This window comes from Muscardinus avellanarius, assembly GCF_963383645.1.
Source record: "Muscardinus avellanarius genome assembly, chromosome: 4".
Taxonomy (NCBI): domain Eukaryota; kingdom Metazoa; phylum Chordata; class Mammalia; order Rodentia; family Gliridae; genus Muscardinus; species Muscardinus avellanarius.
In genome coordinates, this window is record NC_137789.1 from 103,736,357 (window position 1) to 103,756,360 (window position 20,004).

The 20,004-nt window shown below is 43.7% G+C and overlaps 1 protein-coding gene across 1 annotated transcript in view; it reads right to left on the reverse strand.

The window, feature by feature from the left end:
• Nucleotides 1-273: 273 nt before the first annotated feature.
• Nucleotides 274-20,004, reverse strand: part of ERCC6 (ERCC excision repair 6, chromatin remodeling factor) — a gene marked incomplete at both ends in the record, with an annotated part of 78,313 nt that continues 58,582 nt past the window's right edge. The window contains 11 exons of the mRNA XM_080694798.1: nt 274-696; nt 2,173-2,251; nt 2,842-3,046; nt 11,773-11,921; nt 12,106-12,193; nt 12,548-12,693; nt 14,115-14,209; nt 14,385-14,504; nt 14,897-15,007; nt 15,835-16,050; nt 19,018-19,113. Of these exons, the coding sequence (XP_080550924.1) occupies nt 274-696; nt 2,173-2,251; nt 2,842-3,046; nt 11,773-11,921; nt 12,106-12,193; nt 12,548-12,693; nt 14,115-14,209; nt 14,385-14,504; nt 14,897-15,007; nt 15,835-16,050; nt 19,018-19,113 (1,728 nt within the window). The remainder of the gene's footprint in view (nt 697-2,172; nt 2,252-2,841; nt 3,047-11,772; nt 11,922-12,105; nt 12,194-12,547; nt 12,694-14,114; nt 14,210-14,384; nt 14,505-14,896; nt 15,008-15,834; nt 16,051-19,017; nt 19,114-20,004) is intronic.

Here is a 20,004-nt window from a genome sequence, read left to right on the forward strand (position 1 = left end):
ACAAGTGCCCCAAGGAGCAACTATTAGGTTCCTGACTTTATAACATAATTCATAGAGCCCCCCCCAACCAAAAGAAATCAACCTAAGTGTTTTCTTCTCATAGCATTATTAAAACTTGTAGGTGTAGAGAACAATTTCTTCTTTAAAGTTTTGTCATGAGGTAGATGTCATTTAAGTAAACATCAAGTACAGCCAACTTCCATCGACAAAAGTGACTATTCATCACAGGGCTGTAATGGAGCCCCGGGGCGAGCTGCGAGTCTAGCAGGCAGGTTAGCAGTACTCTGGCTTGAGCTTCCACATGCCCTCGCCACCGGGAGTCCTGTGGAAAGTGCACAGACTCCTCAGCAGTTCCCGGAAGACGCAGGACTGGGAGGCCGAGAGCCTGGCCTCGAAGGCCTGCAGGATCTCCTGTGTGCTGGCCTGGCCGTCCACGTGGGCCTGGAACGCGATGAAGTTCCGCATTTCCACTAGCAGGTCATCGTGCTCCGTGGAGGAGGGCGGCGGGGCAGAAGCCTCTGCAAGAGGCCCACCGTCGCTCTCCAGACGCTCCGGCAGAACCAGGTGGTTTCTTGCTCTCATTCGGGCCAAGAGCGAGGAGGAAGCAAGGGCCCCAGAGGAAGACCCTGTATCTTCTGCCCTTCCACTGAAGTGCTCAGGGCCCTGCTCTTTTCCCTCTGGCCTTGCGACGCCAGCCTGCAGGAAGAAAACCAGGGTGCTGATGTACTGAGTTTCTAGCTCATGCCCCCACTTAGCGCCCCAGAGGCTGTGAGTCACAAAACAATCCTGCTGCCAGACAGTGAGGTCACAGGAAGACAGACTCCTTCCAACGCCAAGGGGAAGAGGCATCTAAGTCTACCTACTGTTAAGAACATTTCCTACACATGTAGGAAAAAAAAAAAAACACGAAAAAATGGCAGGTCACAGGCCTGTGCCCTGGCTCAAGCTCTGAGAGCAGGAATTGAGGGTCTGTCCTCCAGCATGGTCCATCGGAGCCATCTCCAGGACACCTGCTCTGCTCCATGCTCGTTCCACACTCCCCATGGGCCCTATTATCCCTTCACTTAAAAGTCTTTCCTTTCTTTCCTACCTTACATTTCATAAGAAATTCCCTAAAACAATGCAAATTCAACGTGGAAAGGGTCTCAGAATACTACTCAAAAGCGCCCAACATGGGAAGTCAGAAAGGTTCTCTATTTCTAAGTGTTTGTATTCATCTAAAACTAGAGTCTTGCCAGGCGTGGTGGTGCACGCTTGTAATCCCGGCACTCGGGAGGCTGAGACCAGAGGATCGCGGTTCGCAGCCAGCCTCAGCTACTTAGTGAGGCTCTGCAACTCAGTGAGACCCTGTTTCAAAATAAAGAATAGGAAAAAAAAAAAAAGGGGCAGGGGGGTGTAGCTCAGAGGTCGAATGCCCCTGGGTTCCATCCCCATACCTAAAAAAAAAACAAAAACAAAAAACAAAACAAAACAAAAAAACACCAAAAAAAAAAAAAATCTAGAGTCTGCAGTTGGGAGTTTTTAAGTTTTATCATTAACACTTGGCCCAGTTTTATTGGCAGTGAAGTTCTCGGGGTCCATGATCCCCTGTCCTGGCTGCTAGTCATTTGTGGCAAGCTTCACTTTATTTTTAAAATTATTTATTTATTTATTTATTTACTTATTTTGGTTCTGCGGGGTGGAATCAGGGGAAAAGCCCTCCAGGCTATACTCCCAGACCTATTTTATATTTTATTTGGAGACAGTCTAAGTTGCTGAGAGCCTCACTCAGTAGCTGAGGCTGGCTTTGAACCTGTGCAATCCTCCTGGCTCAGCCTCCCAAGTGCAGGGATTACAAGTATGGGCCACCATGCCTGGCTTGCAGTCTTCATTTTAAAGGGCAGTGGCCTCTGGAATGGCCCACTCCCTGCAGACTGCACTCCCAGTGATACTCCTAGCCTTGCAGTTCTGAGGGCAAAACAGACAAACTACTGCATATTTGGTGTTTTAGGAGGTTAGCTGGCCCTTTTTTGATGCCAAGAAAAGTACACCATCAATCAGAGCCTAAAACACAACTGCCAGGTGTCACTACCCTGGCAATAATCATCTTCACCTGGGGAACGAGGGGAATTTTCCTGGCAATTCAACCAAGCAAGTCTCACACGTGAGAGGCAGCTGGGCTATCCCTCTTACCTGGCATTTTTCTGTTGGAGATGTTGAAGAAGGACGCTGCACAGAGAAGGTAGAGTTCCTTTTTTGACCAAATCTACTTCTAAATAAGAAAAAAAAATCAGAGGAGAAAATGTTAGCTTCTGTGACAGGAGGATCAAAATCCTTTTCTAACCACCAAAGTTTTCCTGGTAAAATCACTGTCATCACGGATATGCCTTCAGGGCCATGCCATTTCTTCTGCTGTGCCCTTGGGCTCCCACTTGCTCTCCTAGAAAGAAACCATCACATCTGAGAGCTAGGCTCAGGCGGTCCCCTCATTCAGAGGCCGGGGCGATGGTCTTCCCGCCACAGGCAGGAGTGACTCAGCGGCACAGAACCCCCGCCTGCGGGGAGGCGGCTAGTCATGCTAGTGAGTTTTACTACTATTTTGAACCTCTTCACTGTTTTGACGACCACCACCTCACACCTGGATCACGTCTTGCCCTGACCAGCTGGCTATGGAAAGCAAGGATGGAAGTGAGGAAGGTGAGACCAAGGGGCTTCCCGGTCACCAGTCTGGCTGGCACGGCCCCTGAGGGGCTGTCCACTGGGGATAAGCAAGGGACAGGATGACCGCGCAGCCGCCTGACTCTACAGCTGCCCTGCGCTGCCTGGCCTCCTCGCTGAGCACAGTGGGGAGCCACCTCATACTTCATTCCTGCTGGTGCACCAGAAATGCCCCTTTGGCCGGTCCAGGTGGGAACTCCAGACGCTGCTCCCAGACACCGTTGGCGGGACAGGCGAAGAGCTTTCAGGGCATCCTGGGCCACACGGCTGGCCTCTGCCTCCACCAGCACGTAGTCGGGGCTGGCCCCGTCCATGATGGCATCGTGCCTCACCACGCTGTGCACACCCACTGTGAGGACAGGGAGACAGCCAGGTCACATGCAGTTTACATAGAGTCTTCCTCTACAACAGCTGAGTATTGTGACAAAGAATAAAAAATATCTTTCAGCTGCAGTCTGCTGAGTAGCTGCTAGGACTCAAGCAATTCACAAATGACATTTCTATTCACACTCACCACTACCCTGTGAGGGAGTCATTAATTAGTCCTGCTTTAAAACAGTCCAAGGACAATGCTCTCATCACAGCTGTAATATTTAACCTCTCCCCTACTACCTGGAAGAAAAGCAAAAGCCTATTAAATTCTTTAGGGAGAGAAAAATATAAACTACAGAATTTCTAAAAAATAATATGAAAACACTACATATCAGAATCAGTAAGATACAATTAATACAGTGAGCAGTGGGAAATTCATAGCCTTGACACATATATCAATAAAATTGAAAGGATAAAACTAAATGTATTAGTCAGGTATGGTAGCCCGCACCTGTAATCCCAGGATTTGGGAGGCTGAAACAGGAGGATTGCAGGTTCGAGGCCAGCCTAGCAATTTAGCAAGACCCTGTTTTAAAATAAAAATGTGGGCTGGGAGTGTGTAGCTGAGATAGAATGCCTCTAGGTTCAATCCCCAATACCTAAATAAATAAAATTTCCAAGTATAAGTTATAAAGAGAAAAATTTTGTGCCAAAATCACCCACACCAAAATAAACAAAAGCACTAAGATAATAAATAATAATAAATAAAATAAAAAATAAAAGCAAAAAGTTAATGAGGGAGAGAACAGCCCTGAATCCAGTTTAACAAATCAAATCTTGGCTTATTTTTTAAAATATTACAAAATAGACAATTCTCTTAATTAAGAGAAATTTAAAAAATAAATTTATAGAATAAGTGACAATGGGAAGTTATCTTGGGACAGAAGAAAGTTTTAAAAACCATTATAAGAGTGTTTTGTATACCTACATGCAAATTTATTTATTTATTTATTTTGCGGGTTTGGGGATGGAACCTAGGGGCATTCAACCTCTAAGGTACACCCCCTGCCCTATGTTTTGTTCTTTTTATTTTGAGACAGGGTCTCACTAAGTTGCGGAGGGCCTCACTAAGTAGCTGAGGCTGTATTCGAACTGTGATCCTCCAGTCTCAGCTTCCTGAATGCTGGAATTACAAGTGTGCGCCACCACACCTGGCTACCTACATGCAAATTTTAAAACTAGTTAAAATAGGTAATTTCCTAGGAAAACAGGTCAGTTATGTAAAAGATATATAAAAAGTAACTGATGATAAACACAGTATAAAGCAAACTATGGTCACTCCCATTTATCATCAATGAGAAAATACTAAGCATAATATTAGCAAATGGAATTCAAGTGCAAAGATAACAACACAGCCTAACAAGGCAGGAGCCGTTCTAGGAATCAAGGTGGCTCACTGTTAGAAAACCCATTATCCAGCGAACCACATTAAGATACTAGTTTCAGCACCATCCACAGATGTGTCTATACATGCAGAATATACCTTAATGAAAACACTCAAAACATTGGGAATTGATGGAGATTTCCTCAGTACTATAAAACATATACCTTACTCAGCCTTAGGTGCAGAATCTTAATGGGAAAACAACAGAGGTTATTTCGATGGGAGAGAGAAAATGTCCATTATTAATCTCCAGTACATACTAGTTATTTACCATTTTACTGGAGTTATTAGCTGGTGAAGTAAGAAAAGGGAACTCAATTAGAGACATTTGAAATGAAAATGAAGCCGGGCGTGGTGGCACATGCTTGTAATCCCCGCGCTTGGGAGGCTGAGACAGGAGGATCACACAGGTTCGAAGCCAGCTTCAGCTACTTAGTGAGGCTCTCAGCAACTTAGTGAGACCCTGTTTCCAAATAAAATAGAAAATAGGTCTGGGAGTAGAGCCTGGAGGTAGAAAGCCTCTGGGTTCCACCCCAGTACCACCACCAAAAAAAAAAAAAAAAAAAAGAAATGAAAATGAAAAAGTAAAATTTTTTCTTTTTTTTTAATTTGCAGTGCTGGGGATTGAACCCAGGGTCTTGCACATGCTATGCAAGTACTCTACCACTGAGCTACCACCCGAGGCCCATGTTTGGAAGCTCTTAATAGTAACATGACTAGAAAACTCTAGAGAATGAATGGTAAATTCAGAAAGGAATGAGACATACAAAGTTAACAAACACACCTCTATAACCTACTATTCACAAACAACAGCCATTTGTTGTTTATTCACAAATAAACGTGTTTATTCACAAACACACCCCTCCCTATAACCTGCTATTCACAAACACAGAACATAAGAAAGTAGTATGCCCAAGACAGGCAAAAGGCACATGGAAAAGACTTTCCAACACTCCCGGGAGGGCAGAATGTGAGGCTTGCACAAATGGAAGGACACCCCTGGTCCTGACTGGACCTGCTCAGCAAGCTCCCTCCCCTATCCCCGCATGCACGCGCCCACAGCCATCCTGATAGGACAGCAACAACCTTGTCCACAAAGCAAACCGAGGCTGCCACTACTATGGAAAAACAGGTGTGCGTGAGTAGCTAGGACAACTGCGAAGGCAGCACTGACCCTGGTGGGCGGCTGAACTCTCCAGCTGCAGGGTCCAGCTGGGGTCAAGACCAGGAACAGACCCAACTGCGTATGGAAATGTACTCCACGGTAAAGATGGCAGCTCCAGTCACCAAAGAGAGAGATTTTAAATACACGATGCTAGGAAGCATGGGGAGTTAAGTGCTCCAAACGGATCTGACCTCGATGTAGAGAATAAGACATACATACAGTGGAAGAAAATGTGGTAAATTCCAGTATCTAAGAGGCTATCACTCAAAGTTACTAATGAGCGAGACCAATAAATCCGATATGTTTTGTCTTCATTCTGTTTACAGAGATGCTGGGGATCAAACCCAGAGCCTCACACATGGCAGGCAAGTACTCTACCCACTGAGCAATACCCAGTCCTATATATAGTTGTGTGTGTGTGTGTGTGTGCATGTGCATTTGCTTTTTGCTACTGGGGATCAAATCCAGGATCCCCCATCCCTAAGATACACCGCCAGCCCTTTGTAATTTTAAAACAGTCTTGTTAAGTTGCTGAGGCTGGCCTCCAATCTGCGACCCTCCTATCTAAGCCTCCCAAGTACTGGGATTACAACTGCGTGCCACCACACCCAGCAGCCCTACATAAAGTTTTTCTTTAAAGTTTCCTGGGATTGCTATTACCTTATACTACCCAATAGTTACCGTTACTCCAGCGTTATTATTATAGGCACATCATTATGTGCCTATGATCCCAGTAGTTTGTCTCATTCTTTTATTAAGGTTAAACTAGAATCTTTTTAATATTCTGTTATTGGTGCATTTAAGCACACATCCTATCGAGGCTTAGTGTGAAGAAATACACACACAGTAGCTGGTGAGTTTCTTTCTGGACCCACCCCACTCCCTTTTCCCTGTTCGTAACACTGAAACTGGTAATGATAGCTTCACAAATGTAAACAGGATTGTGAGAACTGTTTCCTTTATCAAGTCTCCTTTTTTCCCCTCCCCATCTCCCTCCCTATAAAGAGCCAAAATATATGGGCTAGGGCCCCCTTCCATCCAGTGGGATTAGAACAGAGCCAGGAATTCATCTTGTAAAGACTGAGGCAACCTTCATTTCCAAAACGCTATGAGCAGGAAAGGACTTCTGCCTGGTCCTCACCTCCTGCTGCTGGTTAGGAACCCCTAGGAAATGGGGTTGAACTGACATGTTTTAGATGCCTGCCACACCTGGTCTTAAGAAGCACCCAGTGGGCTGATTAAACCAACACCTGGATGCATCTGTGAACCACACTTTACAAACTATTTTCTGGAACCAATAATCCTGACATGTGTTTTGACTCAACATAACTCACACAACCACCTCAACCACCCACCATTCTCCCCTCCTGCCCTGACCACTTGGTATGTTAAAAAAATATCATTTTCATGAAAAAAAATCACCATAAGTAAAACAGGTCATTTGCAATATATATAAAATAAGGACAAATAAATAGAAATATTGGAGCTAATGTCCCTAATTTATAAAGAATTCTTTAAAATGAAGCAGGGGGGAGACCAGAAACTTTATTTAGAAAATAGAAGACATGAATAGACAATTCACATTTAAAAATGTATAAATGACCCTAAAAATGTGGTTCAGTTTAATTCATTATAAAATAAGCATAATTTAAAATCTTTAGATGTCAAAAATTCCAAGTACAACACAAGTTTCCTGCAAGGCTGTGGAGACAGTAATGTGCATGTAATGGTACCTATTCAGGGGGGTAGACATATTCTCCCTCTCTCTCTTCTGCCCCCCCACCCTACATATGTGTTTACCTTTTTAATGTAACAATTCCATTTCCAGAAACTTTCTCTGAAGATTTACCTCTAACCATACTAAAATATACAGGCACAAGATTATTTATTGCAGTGTTGAGATTTTGAGGAAAAAAAGCTATCACTAATCTACATGCTCAAATGTGAATAAACTATGGTATGCCCATATAAAAGAGCAATAGAAAAGGAGAAAGCTTTGCATGAACAAATATGGAGAAACTGTTGGGATATATGACTTGTGTGTGTGTGGTACTGAGGATTGAACCCAGGGGCATTCTACCTCCAACTTATGCCCCCAGCCCTATTTTATTTTTTTATTTGGAAACAGGGTTCCAATAAGTTGTGGAGGGCTTAAGTTGCTGAAGCTGACATTGAACCTAGGATCCTCCTGTCTCAGCTTCCCAAGTAATGGGACCACAAGCATGCACCAAAACGCCCAGCTGATATTAAAAAACATCTTGCCGGGCATGGTGGCACACGCTTGTAATCCCAGCATTTGGGAGGCTGAGACAGGAGGATCACAGTTTGCAGACAGCCTCGGCTACTTAGTGAGGCCCTCTGCAACTCAGTGAGACTCTGTTTCAAAATAAAGAATAAAAAATTGGGCAGGGGGTGTAGCCCAGAGGTCAAATGCCTCTGGGTTCCATCTCCAAACCCGCAAAAAAAAAAAAAAAAAAAAAACTTAAAAAAAGAAACAGAAGGTTATATGGTGTACAATCTTTTGTGCCAGAGAACAAGGGAATATAAAATTATATGTGTGCTACATGTTTTAATAGAAACACAGACAGGAAATGCCAGAAACTCATGGGACTGGGAAGGAAGGGATGGGCTTAAAGTGAGGGTGACATTTTTCTGAGTACCTTTTTGTAGTTTCAACTTTCATAAACATATTATTATCTTTGTACTCAAAAAGTAAAATAACATACACAAGGATGAGAAGCCATAAAATGGACACAAGTGTCACAATTGACACTGTGTTGTCAATTGTGACAACAGAATAAAGGAGAAAAAAGAACTCAAGATACTTCTCAACATGGCGTTTTGACTAAAAATTTCAAACTGAAGACAACACACACACACACACACACACACACACACACACACACACACTGAACTGTAGTTGGTATGGTTGTTTTTGTAGTGGTGCAGGTTGAAAATTTGCTGTGTCTACTAGGACTGCACAAATAAGTCCATACACTGCCAGTGCCACAAATATGGAAAGGCCCTATGATAGACACGACACCTGCACCTGTTAAAGTATATGACATGTACATACCATGGGACTAGCACTACAATCAGGTCGAGGGACACAACCATGACTTGCAAAACACCCTTATGCCTCTTGACAATCCAAGGTAACAACTGGCTTCCTGTCTCTACAGTTTGTTTTCTAGAACTTTGTTCAAATGGCTATAGAGAAGGTACTACTCTTATTAGTCTGGCTTCTTTCACTCAGGATAACTTTGAGATTCATCCATGTTGTAATCTGTATCGATATTTTTTACAGCTACCTGGTATCCCACTATAAGACACAACACAGGTTATTAAACGATCCACTTGCTGATAGACATCTGTGTTGTTTCTGACTTCAGAGCTGTTATGAATATTTGTGTAGAAGTCTTTGTATGAACATTCTTTATATCTCCCCTGGGTAAATACATATGGTTGATGACTTTATCTTGTTCTTCTGTAACTAGCATATCTCTTTTTTCCTCTGGTTGCTTCTAGGGGTTTTTTTCCCCATCATTTGCTCTGACCAGTTTGATCCTTATGGGCATTTTGGAATATTTTTCTTTGCTTCTTGTGTTTGGGGCAAAGATTCTTGGGTATATGAGTTTACAGTTTCCATCTAATTTGGAATAAAATGTTTTCCCTTCTCTCTCTCTTCTCCTTCAGGACTCTGGTTATCATTTTATAACAGGCTGCTGATGTAGTCCCACAGTTCACTGACATTTTTTATGTTTTAGTTCTCTTTCTACTGTGTTCCATTTTGGATAATTTCTATCTAATGCCTTCAAGCTTACTAATCTTTCCTTCTATAACATCTAATATGCTTTTAGTTTCATGCAGTATATTTTTCACATCCAACACTGTACTTTTCACCTCTAAAGGTTCAATTTGTATGTGTGTAAGTGTCTTCCAAGTTTCTATTTAACTTTCTGAACATATATAGTAGTTATAATAGCCATTTTAATGTCCTTGGCCATTGATTCTAACATTTGTGTCATGTCTGGTTCAGTTTCAATTTATTTTCTCCTCATTTTAGATCATATTTTCTTGTTTTTTTGTATTTTCAGAAAATTCTGAGTTTGTGCCCCACACTGAATTTTATCTTGCTGGGTAGATACACAGTCCTATAAAATGTTTACATATTCCTATAAACAGTGGAGCTGAAATAATGGTAACTCTATGGTTAATCATTCCTTACCACCGAGGTAAGAGCCTTCCTCTACAATACACCCAATACCTGATAACACATTAAGTGTTGCAGTCTGGCTGACAGGCACAGGCATTATATTATCTGTGCCTGGGCGAGTGCAGACATGCCTCTTCTAATACTTCTAGGTGGTGCTTTCCCCGGCTTCAAATCCTTTCCAGCACAAATGAGCTGATCAGCACCTGAGTCCCACAGACCACCCTCTGCAGGGTATACAGTGGTCGCTCTACTACCATGCTCTCATGCCAACTCCAGCTACCTCAGTCCCCAGGCTGCTCAGAGCTCTGTCTCCTCAACATGGAATCTAACTGGGAATCCACCCACGTTTTCTCTCTTATGTCACCGTCTGAAAACTCTCTCCCAAAAGTAGGGTGGAGCAACTGGAGAGCTCAGTTCATCTGTTTCCCATCTCTCAGAGATAACTGACTTTTGGGCCCCCCAAACCATTGCATCATGTATTATGTCAATGTTTTAATTGTTTCTCATGGGAACATAAAGGTTATTCCATCTTTGCTGGAAGCCAGACTCATGGCTTTTATAGATAGCAGATAGATGTATATTTATTTGTAGTTGTGTGTGTATTTGTGTTTATCATATATATTTGTGTATACATGTGTTTAAGTATATGTACACGTACAAATACACACACAAATTACACTTGCAATGAATAGTTTTGAGAATGTAGTTCCTGGTTTCTAAAGACCATTCTCCAGGGTTTCCTGGAGAAATGACGGATCCCAGGGTTTGAAATTCTGGTGTGCCAGGAGGTTAAGCAGGCACTCAAAGAATAATGTGGACATGCCAGAAGGACAAAGGAGCCCTACCAGGCATATTTAAGATAATATGAGTACCACCAATAGCAATGGTAATGGGTTATGGTCATGAAAAAAAAATCTGTGAGTCCATAGTGAGAAAAAAAAATAATAAAGGAGGGAAAAAAAAGTCCTCCTTAGAGTAGAATGTTAATCACCAGTTGACAACCACTGCAGTAGGCTGACTGATAAAAGAAATCATCAATGGCCAGTAGATAAAAGTCTGATGAGGAACAAGTGTTTACATAGCCTTAAAGAATATTAATTATAAAAGGAAAATATTAGTTATGACATCAGGCAGCCTACCCTACCCAAGTGATCTCAAAAGCTAACAGTAATAGAACAGACCACAACATGTGTGTCTCCTGACACACGCACCAAGATTTCAGTATCAGTTTTGTGGTATTCCTGCCAAAAATGTGTTTAAACATATGCAAATAATAAAATGCTGAAAAATGTTAGCAACAGGATAAAGGCTAGAGAAGAGTTCTGTGTATACTTTTCAAGCTTATTTCTTTAAATCTGAAATTATCTCAAAATAAGAAATTTTTAAAAATTTAATCACATTAGGTAAAGGTCTCCTGAAGTGCCATACACAGCTCGCCTTCTCGGAGAACCTGTCAGCAGCCTTTGGTAACCATGGTACCACATGGAGAGCGAGAGGCTCAACAAGGTCATCCTGTCCTACAGTGCTTAACAACTGTTGTGTGCTCTCTATTTCTTCCCCCTTTCCTTTAGCTACCAGCTTCCCTGCTTTGAGAACACCTGTCCCTGGCCATACTTCTGTCTCCCCCATGATCTGTTACTTCTATCTCCTGTATTTGGAAAATAGATACAGCACATAAGGAAGTTGCCTATTGCTATTCAGAGAGTACTCATGCATGACATCTCTCCTGTAAGTGATTGTCGTTAAGTCTTATTGTTTCCCAAAGTTCCAGACGCTTTCAGAAAAGGGGGCAACTCCAACATTCAGAATGTTGCTGCATTTCACATCTGAATTATGGAAGGAAACCACCCTGGCCACAGGCCCCTCTGTAGCATCAGCTAAAGGCTCTAGCAGCTAAAGGCTCAAGCACTGCTATGGTGGCAGGTGCAGAAATATTACCTGATTTTCTGAAAAGCTTTTCCAAAACGTAATCATCGCTGCTCCGGGCCTTGGCTTCACTCTCCTGCTCGGGCTCTTGCTTGTGGTACCGCCTTCTCTTCACCAGGTGTGAAACTCGGGTTCCTTCAAACTTGGCGTCTCTGTGGCGCCTAGGGATTTTACGCTTCGGCTGTAGTTGTAGATGTGTTTCTGGGGTCTCTTCCTCCACCACCCTATGATGCTTTGTTTTTGACTTGTGCTTGTAATAGTGATTTTCCACTTGTCCATTCTCCCCTAGAGGATCTGTGTGAACCTGGTGGCATTCTCCTTCATTAGAAGGACCCTGCCACTCACAGGAGCCTTCCTCTCCACAGAGCCTGGGCGTTCTGCCAGGACTTGGTGAATCTGAACAGCCCCTGCTGCCAGGCGTCACTGGCAGCTCCTGCAGTCCGGATGCTACATCTGCCTCTTCTCCAAGTCCTGTGCTGCCAGCTGGGCTGCCACCTGTGTGAGGGCCACTTTCTAAAGAATCATGCTCACTGAGAGTTCCTGCAGCTCCTGCTGCCTGAGGTTTCTCCCCAGTCAACATGGCATCCTTTGTAGACTTATCAGAATCAAGGAACTTACTGCACTTTGGAATGCCACTGTCTCTTCCCGAGGCTGGTGAAGTCTTCCTTTTGAACCAGCGTCTGGGCATCTGCACCTCTGACCCTGTTCCTGTGAAGGCAGAGCATAGTAGTGTTACCCTGTGCTGCTTACGGGACACATCACTTTAATAAGCCATATGATGCAGTACCTGCAAACACAGCGCTTGTCTCGGTGCTCTGGGATGCATCGGGGCTGGTCAGGGTGAACAGCTCATAGAGATCATTGGACTTGAAAAATCGCCTCTGCTTTGGATCTTTTAGCACTCTGTTTGTCAAAAACTGCTTGAAGATTTGTCTAAAAAGTAAAAACCAAACTGGTATGAAGTGATGTTTTGCTCTACCTCAAAATTCCAGTTTGCTTTATCATTTATATCCAATGAACTTTCTCAGGCTCTATGATTCTACACAATTCAGAAAACATCTTTCACACACATTCATGCAGCTCATAGCATCTCCAAGCTGCAAGGAGTGGGCCTCCTCAGCTCATGGGCTAAAGATCCCATGCCCTGCCCTGCCTTGCCTTGCCCTGCCCAGGACCCTCCTGTGATGGCTCAGCCAACTCTTGCTGGGGCTTTGCAACTTCCTCACACTGACCTTCCCAGTTCCCACATGCTCCTCCACTTTCTGCCAAAGCCCACACCATCATCCCTACTTGGCAGGTTTCTCCACAAAGCAGCATTGTTTCCTCAGGCTAAGTCTCCAGCCCTCCATGACAGGCCCTTAAAAACATGCAACACTTCAGGAGAAGCCCAGGGGAATGGAGGGCAGGAGGCTTCCCTTAGGAGCTGGGATACAGTATGAGAAGGAACTTTCTGGCATAAGTGGCAACATCTGGACTCTACCCTACATTCCACAGAAAGATGGAGGAAGGAATGGGTGTTGTATCTGCTCTTTCCAAAGGGCTGTTGAGCCAGACCATAGGCATCTACACTGCCCACCTCTGCATTGTATAGAAATGTCAATGTTAGCTTCAACTGTGCCACTTTCTATAATGTTCCCCCCAGAAAAAGTGGTACAATGTAGCAAAAAGGAACATTTCTCTCAGACAGCAATTAATATCAAGTTTAAACATAAGTGGTCCTTGGCATAGAATAAGGTACAACTATCAGGTTAACGATATTTTTGAAGAACTCATAATAAGACAACTAGGCTTATTTTGACAGCAAGGAAATAATATAAAATAGGCACCAAAAACTATATCCCTAAAGTTATAGCAATTATTACTTTAAGATGGAAATGTGCTTTAGGGTTTTTTTTTTTTGTACTGAGAATTGAACCTAAAGGCAAGCTACAACCTTTAGCCCAATTTTTATTTTTTTTTATTTGGAAACAGAGTCTTACTAGGTTTCTGAGAGCCTTGCTATGTTGCTGAGGCTAGCTTTGAACCTGCTGATTCTCCTATCTCAGCCTCCCAAGCATGTACCACCATGCCTGGTGGAAAGGTATTTTTTTGTTGTTGTTGTTTAGTTTTGTTTGCAGTACTTTAAAAGAACTCCTTGCTCATCAAACCATTGTATGCTAAAGGAAATTTAAAGATTTTTTTTCACATCCTTTCATTCAATATGTTCTTTCAAGTTTGAAAGATATTAATGTACTTTTTCCATATAAACACAGGCCAATACAACACAAATTGATAGAAAAAAAAAAAAAAAAACAAAAAGCTCTCCCTGCTCAAAACCCTGGATAGAGTCAAGGCTCAGTGCCACGTGCACCAACCGGTGGTAAATCTTCTCTTCAATGGTGCCCGCCGTCAGCAGCCTATACACCGTCACCTGCTTCTTCTGGCCTATCCTCCATGCTCGTTCCCGGGCCTGTAGCAGAGAGAGACATCTCAAAAAGTGCCTTCCCAGTGCAAGTGCTGACTAAGAGACATCAAGACAGCTGGTCATCACCTTTCACTAAGGCCACATATACCTAAGCCTACAAGGGCAAAACCAGAAACTGCATCTCTACCAACACATTCTTGTTTGAAGGTAGAAGACAGACCTGCGTGTCAGTGCTGGGGTTCCAGTCGGGGTCGTAGATGATGACTCTGTTGGCCCCAGTCAGGTTGACTCCTATGCCGCCCACCCTTGTGGTCAGAAGAAACACAAAGATGGATGGGTCCTACAGGAAAGACACACCAAACTTAGCAGGCACACTTGAGAGATCAGCTATAGCTCTTCTCCTCTGCCTACATATTTTCTACACATGGACTGCTGGGTCGTTCCCAATACAGAAAAGGTCATGTCCCCAAAACTCCAGACCTCACCTCATGGTTCCTACCCATAGTATTAATTATATTAGTAAGATTTAACAGTTGGATTTTGAGGACAACGCATTCTTTATATATATGCACACATGTACATGAACATCTCACTCCTTAAGTACATAAATTCAAACACACAAAGTCCCCCCGTAAACCCCCTCTCCAGATGTGAGCACTGCTCCAGGGCCGTGGCTGCTCACTGCTCCCTCACCCACAGCAGCAGGTGAGACTGTTGCCACACTCCTGTTACCTCGTTGTATCTTGTTATCAGTGGTTGTCTGGAAGCTATGGTTGTGCTCCCGTCCATCTTGAGGTAGGAATACTTCCGGGCCCTCAGGAATACTTCAAGTATGTGCAGCATCTGTTTGGGTAGGAAGAAAAGCATGCAAATTGCAACCACGCTCAGGGAAGTGCTTCTCTACCTGTGTCAACCCGCCATACCTTACCCAAGAGACCTACGATGAAGGGGTTTCTTGCTTAAGGCAGAGAAATAAAACTGCCACAAGGGTATTTTTGCCTTTTTCTTATACCTTTCATAAGTAGCCCAAGCCAGGTCCAAACTCACCTGGACACCAGAATCACTGTGTTGGCATCTAAATTATTTTTTTACTTTTTCTGCAGTACTGGGGATCAAAACCCAGGGGTGCTCTGCCACTGAGCTACATCCTAAATCCTTTTTCTCACTTTGAGACAGGTCTCACTAGGTTGCCCAGGTTGGCTTTGAACTTGTGATCTTTCTGCTTTCGCCTCCTGAGCCGCTAGCATTACTAGTATGTGCCACTATGCCCAGCTATATTGTAGATTGAAAGATCTAAGCTCCCCAAATATCTGCAGGCTGCTACCTCAGGCACAAGTGGCAGACTTACTCTGGAAACATGGCTCAGTCTATATCCTATTATTTATTTATTTATTTATTTATTTATTTATTTTGGTGGTACTGGAGGTGAAACCCAGAGGCTTTCTAACTCTGGACTATACTCCCAGACCTATTTTATATTTTATTTGGAAACAGGGTCTCACTAAGTTGATGAGAGCCTCACTGAGTAGCTGAGGCTGGCTTCGAACCTGTGCGATCCTCCTGTCTCAGCCTCCCAAGTGCGGGGATTACAAGCGTGTGCTACCACGCCCGGCTATATCCTATTTTTTGACAAGAGCTGACTTGTTTCTTGGTGCACTCTACGAACGCACCTGCCTCGACTGAGAGAAGAGCAGCACCCGCTGGCCCTGCTTGTGCCAGATCTTCAATAGAGACTCAACCACGATCATCTTCCCAGAACGTTTCCAGTATCCAAACTGGTCCTCTTCTAGCTCATCATCCGGAAGACCTTGGAGAGTCTTGGGACCTCCAGAAAAGAGATCAGGATGGTTGCAGATTTTTCTTAGTGCTACAAGTCCAGAGAAAATCTGCAGTATAAAAGAACATAAGTGTGCTGAGATTACTCCATATAAAATAATACTCAGAAAAAAGGGGAGGGGAAGTGGCTGTTCAATATGTGAGAGGGATTAAAAATCACTCTTCACCAGCTTCTTAGTTTCTTCCCTAATCACAGCATCATTAAGAGCAGAGAGAAATCAACTTTCAACTTACCTTTCCCCAACAAGACAATTCTCTGAAAATAAAACAATTCTAATGGACTAAGCATGGCATAGAAGTCATATTCAATTGCTGATAATTTATTCCCCCTCACTAGAAAAAAAAAGGTGTGTAAGTTCATAGCAATAGCAATAGATACTATATATTTTTTAACCGTAAAACTTATATAATAACTGATTCACCTTAAAAATACAAATCAGAAGTGTCATATCAACCTAAAACTGGAGAAATCTATCCAACTTATTGGATGCATTTAAATATTATAATCCTAAGCACCTTACTGTAAGTTCTGTAGTTTAACCATGAGTCCCAGGTTCAAGCTCCATTTACCTTTTACTTTTTTATTGCCTCAGAAACACATGTGCACGACCATCACTCATGCACAGAGATGAACAGGGCAGCAGGCTGGGTGGACACTTCCTGGTCCCTCCCACCACACCCAAGGCACCAACAAAACACTGTCTACAACACAAAGCACTGTCATGAGAGCTCTGGTAGAAAATGAAATCCTTGATAACCAAGGGTATGGTAGTTTTAACTAGGAAACAAGTTAAAGAAGCAATAAAAGATCTGAGCAAATCAGCAACATCGTCAAAATTCTTCAAACAGCAATCTCTTAACTTATTTTGTTAGACCTGCACTGTCCAGTACAGTAGCCACTAGCAAAAATGCAGCTACTAAGCATGGAAGTGTTGCTAGTGTGAACAGGGATGTGCTGCAAATTTCTGAAAAACTACTACAAAGAAAGAGTAAAATATCTCCTCCTTAGTCATTTAAAAATTTTGATTACATATTAAAATGATATTTTGAATATACAGGTTAAATACCTATATGGCCAAAATTAATTTCACCTGTTTTTGTATTTGCCTTTTTAATGTGACTATCAGAGAAACTGAAATTCACAAGCCTGGCTTGCCTTCTCTATCTACAGCATGATCTAGACACCAAGTGTGGAGCACGTGAAGTGGAGGGGGATTAGCAGAGCTGAAGAATCGCAAACGATCTTTAGCCTCCTGAAGATCCCAGTGACAGCAAAGTAAGAAACTGGGCGCAGCAGTTAAAAGAAGGGAACGACTGGATCTGGAGTACCAGCAGCCGGGTGTCGGGAACACAGGCAGCCTCGGCTCTGCTTCAAACTCTAGCTGCCACATGGCGTGGAGCAGGCCAGTGTGAGTTCTGAGGGCGCACTGCTCTCAGCTGTGCCTCCAATGATACAGGTAAGGACCACAGCTGCAAAGCTCTGCGTGGATTTTGTTGAAGGAAGGCCTGATGGACTGAAGTCCTGGAGCTTGTTTGGAAAGCACCTCATAGCAACAGCCCTGCCCAAGATGACAGCTAGCAGAGTAATCCTCCCCAGCCCCTAACATCTTATATAACAAATCAGTAAGACACAATCACAGGGTAAGATCCTGACCCACAAAGAAGGGAAGCAGCCTGCCCAAGGCTTCGGTGGGTTTTCTCAAAGCAGGTGACAACACCCCCCGGGAGCCAATGGAACAAAATACAGATTTGTAAAAGAATGGAAATTTGACACTGCATCTGTCTATTCACTTACTGAGTAATGTTGTTGTTCTTGTTTTCTGAAAAGGAGGCAGTACTCCAAGTAAATTTGGGAACCTCTGCAACTAAATGCTATTACAGATATGCAAGCTTAATGAACAGATACACAGCCATGCCGAGTACGACCAGTAGCTATAACGCTCTCACAGAGACACAACCAGCAGGCCCCATATCCTGCATAGGTGCTGTAGTCCCCACAGCCCCGCCCTGATGCTGCCTCATTAAGCTGCTGCTAGACCAGGGCTGGGGTCTAGTGTGACAGTGGTGCCTCAGAGAGGAAGGGGCACACACTCAAACTTAATCTGTGTTCTCTCACTTCTGGAAGGGCTTGAAATCCAGTTAAGCTTCTCATCAAAATGTTTTCACACAGTCCCAGGAAACCCTTGGCATGTGGCTACCCGCATCCAATACAGGCTGGCCCAGCTGTTCCCCTGCTGTGCAGCCCTGGTGTTCACTCAGAGTGCCTGGGGCACTGCACAAGGGCAAGGGGTTCCAAATTCCAGCACACTTGTACAATTTATACAATGGGGTTTTTCTGAGAAGATACTAGCAACTTCTAAATTCTGGACAAGAATAGAAAGAGAATTTTCATAGTATTAGAAAGAACAGAATAATCATAAATAAATTCCTTTCACACACCATGGACAATGAGAGTTAAAACTAGACATACTTGAATCAGAATTATATTTGGTTTCTAATAGTTATTCATAAATGTTTACTGAAGTCTGGGCTTCTTTTTTCTTTTTATGATACTGGGCACTGAACCTAGGAGCATTCTACCTCCAAGATACAGCCCCAGCCCCTTTTCATTTTATATTTGAAACAGGTTCTTAATAAATTGCTGAACCTGTATCATTCTCCCAGGTACTGGGATTACAGGTATACACGACCATGCCTGGTTTCTGAGGCTCCTTTTAAGAAGCTGATGAAGATTATGAATCCCTGTAATAACATCATTTGTCATAATATCCAGGAAAACCCAGCACCTGAAGCTCCCTGCCTGCCAGGCATTGCAGGGTTCCGGCCACGGCTGCCACCCTCCCACCAGCGACCCACTCCTCCTCACCTCACTGATTCCAGGCTGCCCCATGGCCCACACCAGTGACCTGAGCTGGCATGATGCAAAAAGCCCAGCACATCATAGACTACAGTTTCCCTCCCGACCTCTTTCCACCCCAGTGCACAGCTCATTTCTCCAGTTCTTGTCCTTGGCTGACCTGCATCTCTCCATTGAGAATTTTGTATACTTCTTTGGAATCAATAAAATTCTGGTAGATTTTATGCTGCTCATCTGTAAGGCGGCAAAACAAGACCTACAGGAGGAGAACACAAAGAATTATAATGTTTTTAAATTTCTAAAGTCACCAAAATATCAGTAAGATTTCCTAATCAAAAGAGCAAAATGTGCGCAATTTTTTTTTTCTTTTTTTAGTACTGGGGATGGAACCGGGAACATTCTACCTCCTAGCTATACCCCAGGCCTATTTTTATTCTTTATTTTGAAACAAAGTCTTACTAAGTTGTGGAGGGCCTCACTAAGTAGCTGAGGCTGTCTTCGAACCACCATTCTCCTGTCTCAGCCTCCCAAGTACTAGGATTATAAGCGTGTGCCACCATGTCCAGCTTGGATGTGCAAAACTTTAACAACATATTCTTATTAAAACAACAACAGCAGCAGCACCTCTGGAGACTGAACAGAGGGCCTCTCCACCTCTGTGTCTACCTCCCTCCTGGTCCTGGCCTTCCCTCCCGCTGTTCCTGAAGATTGGCTACCTGCTCACAAGCAAGGTTCAGATGCAGGTGCACAGCCCCTTGGCCTTCATGTGCTCAGCCCGCAACACTGCCCAAGCCCCTCACCTGCCAGGGACCTTCACGTCTCCTGAAACTCCCCCTTCCCCAGGGCTCACACACTTACTCAACTCATCTCTGACAATCCAACTGTACCAATTACTCCTTGTCATCTGGCTTGTGAACGTCCTAACTCTCTCCCTTCCTCTCCCCTAGGTCCACCACCTCCCCAGGCACTCATCTTCTCAACCAATCATATTCCCAGTCAGCCACCCACGTGCCAAACACAGGGCCTCTCAAGCCACCACATCTGCCCTACACACTTCCAAAGGCAGATCCACTCCCCCAGTGGCCTTCTCTATTCTTTGTGGTCAGGGTCCAGCAGCAGCTCCTATTCCATGGCAGCTGGCTCCGCC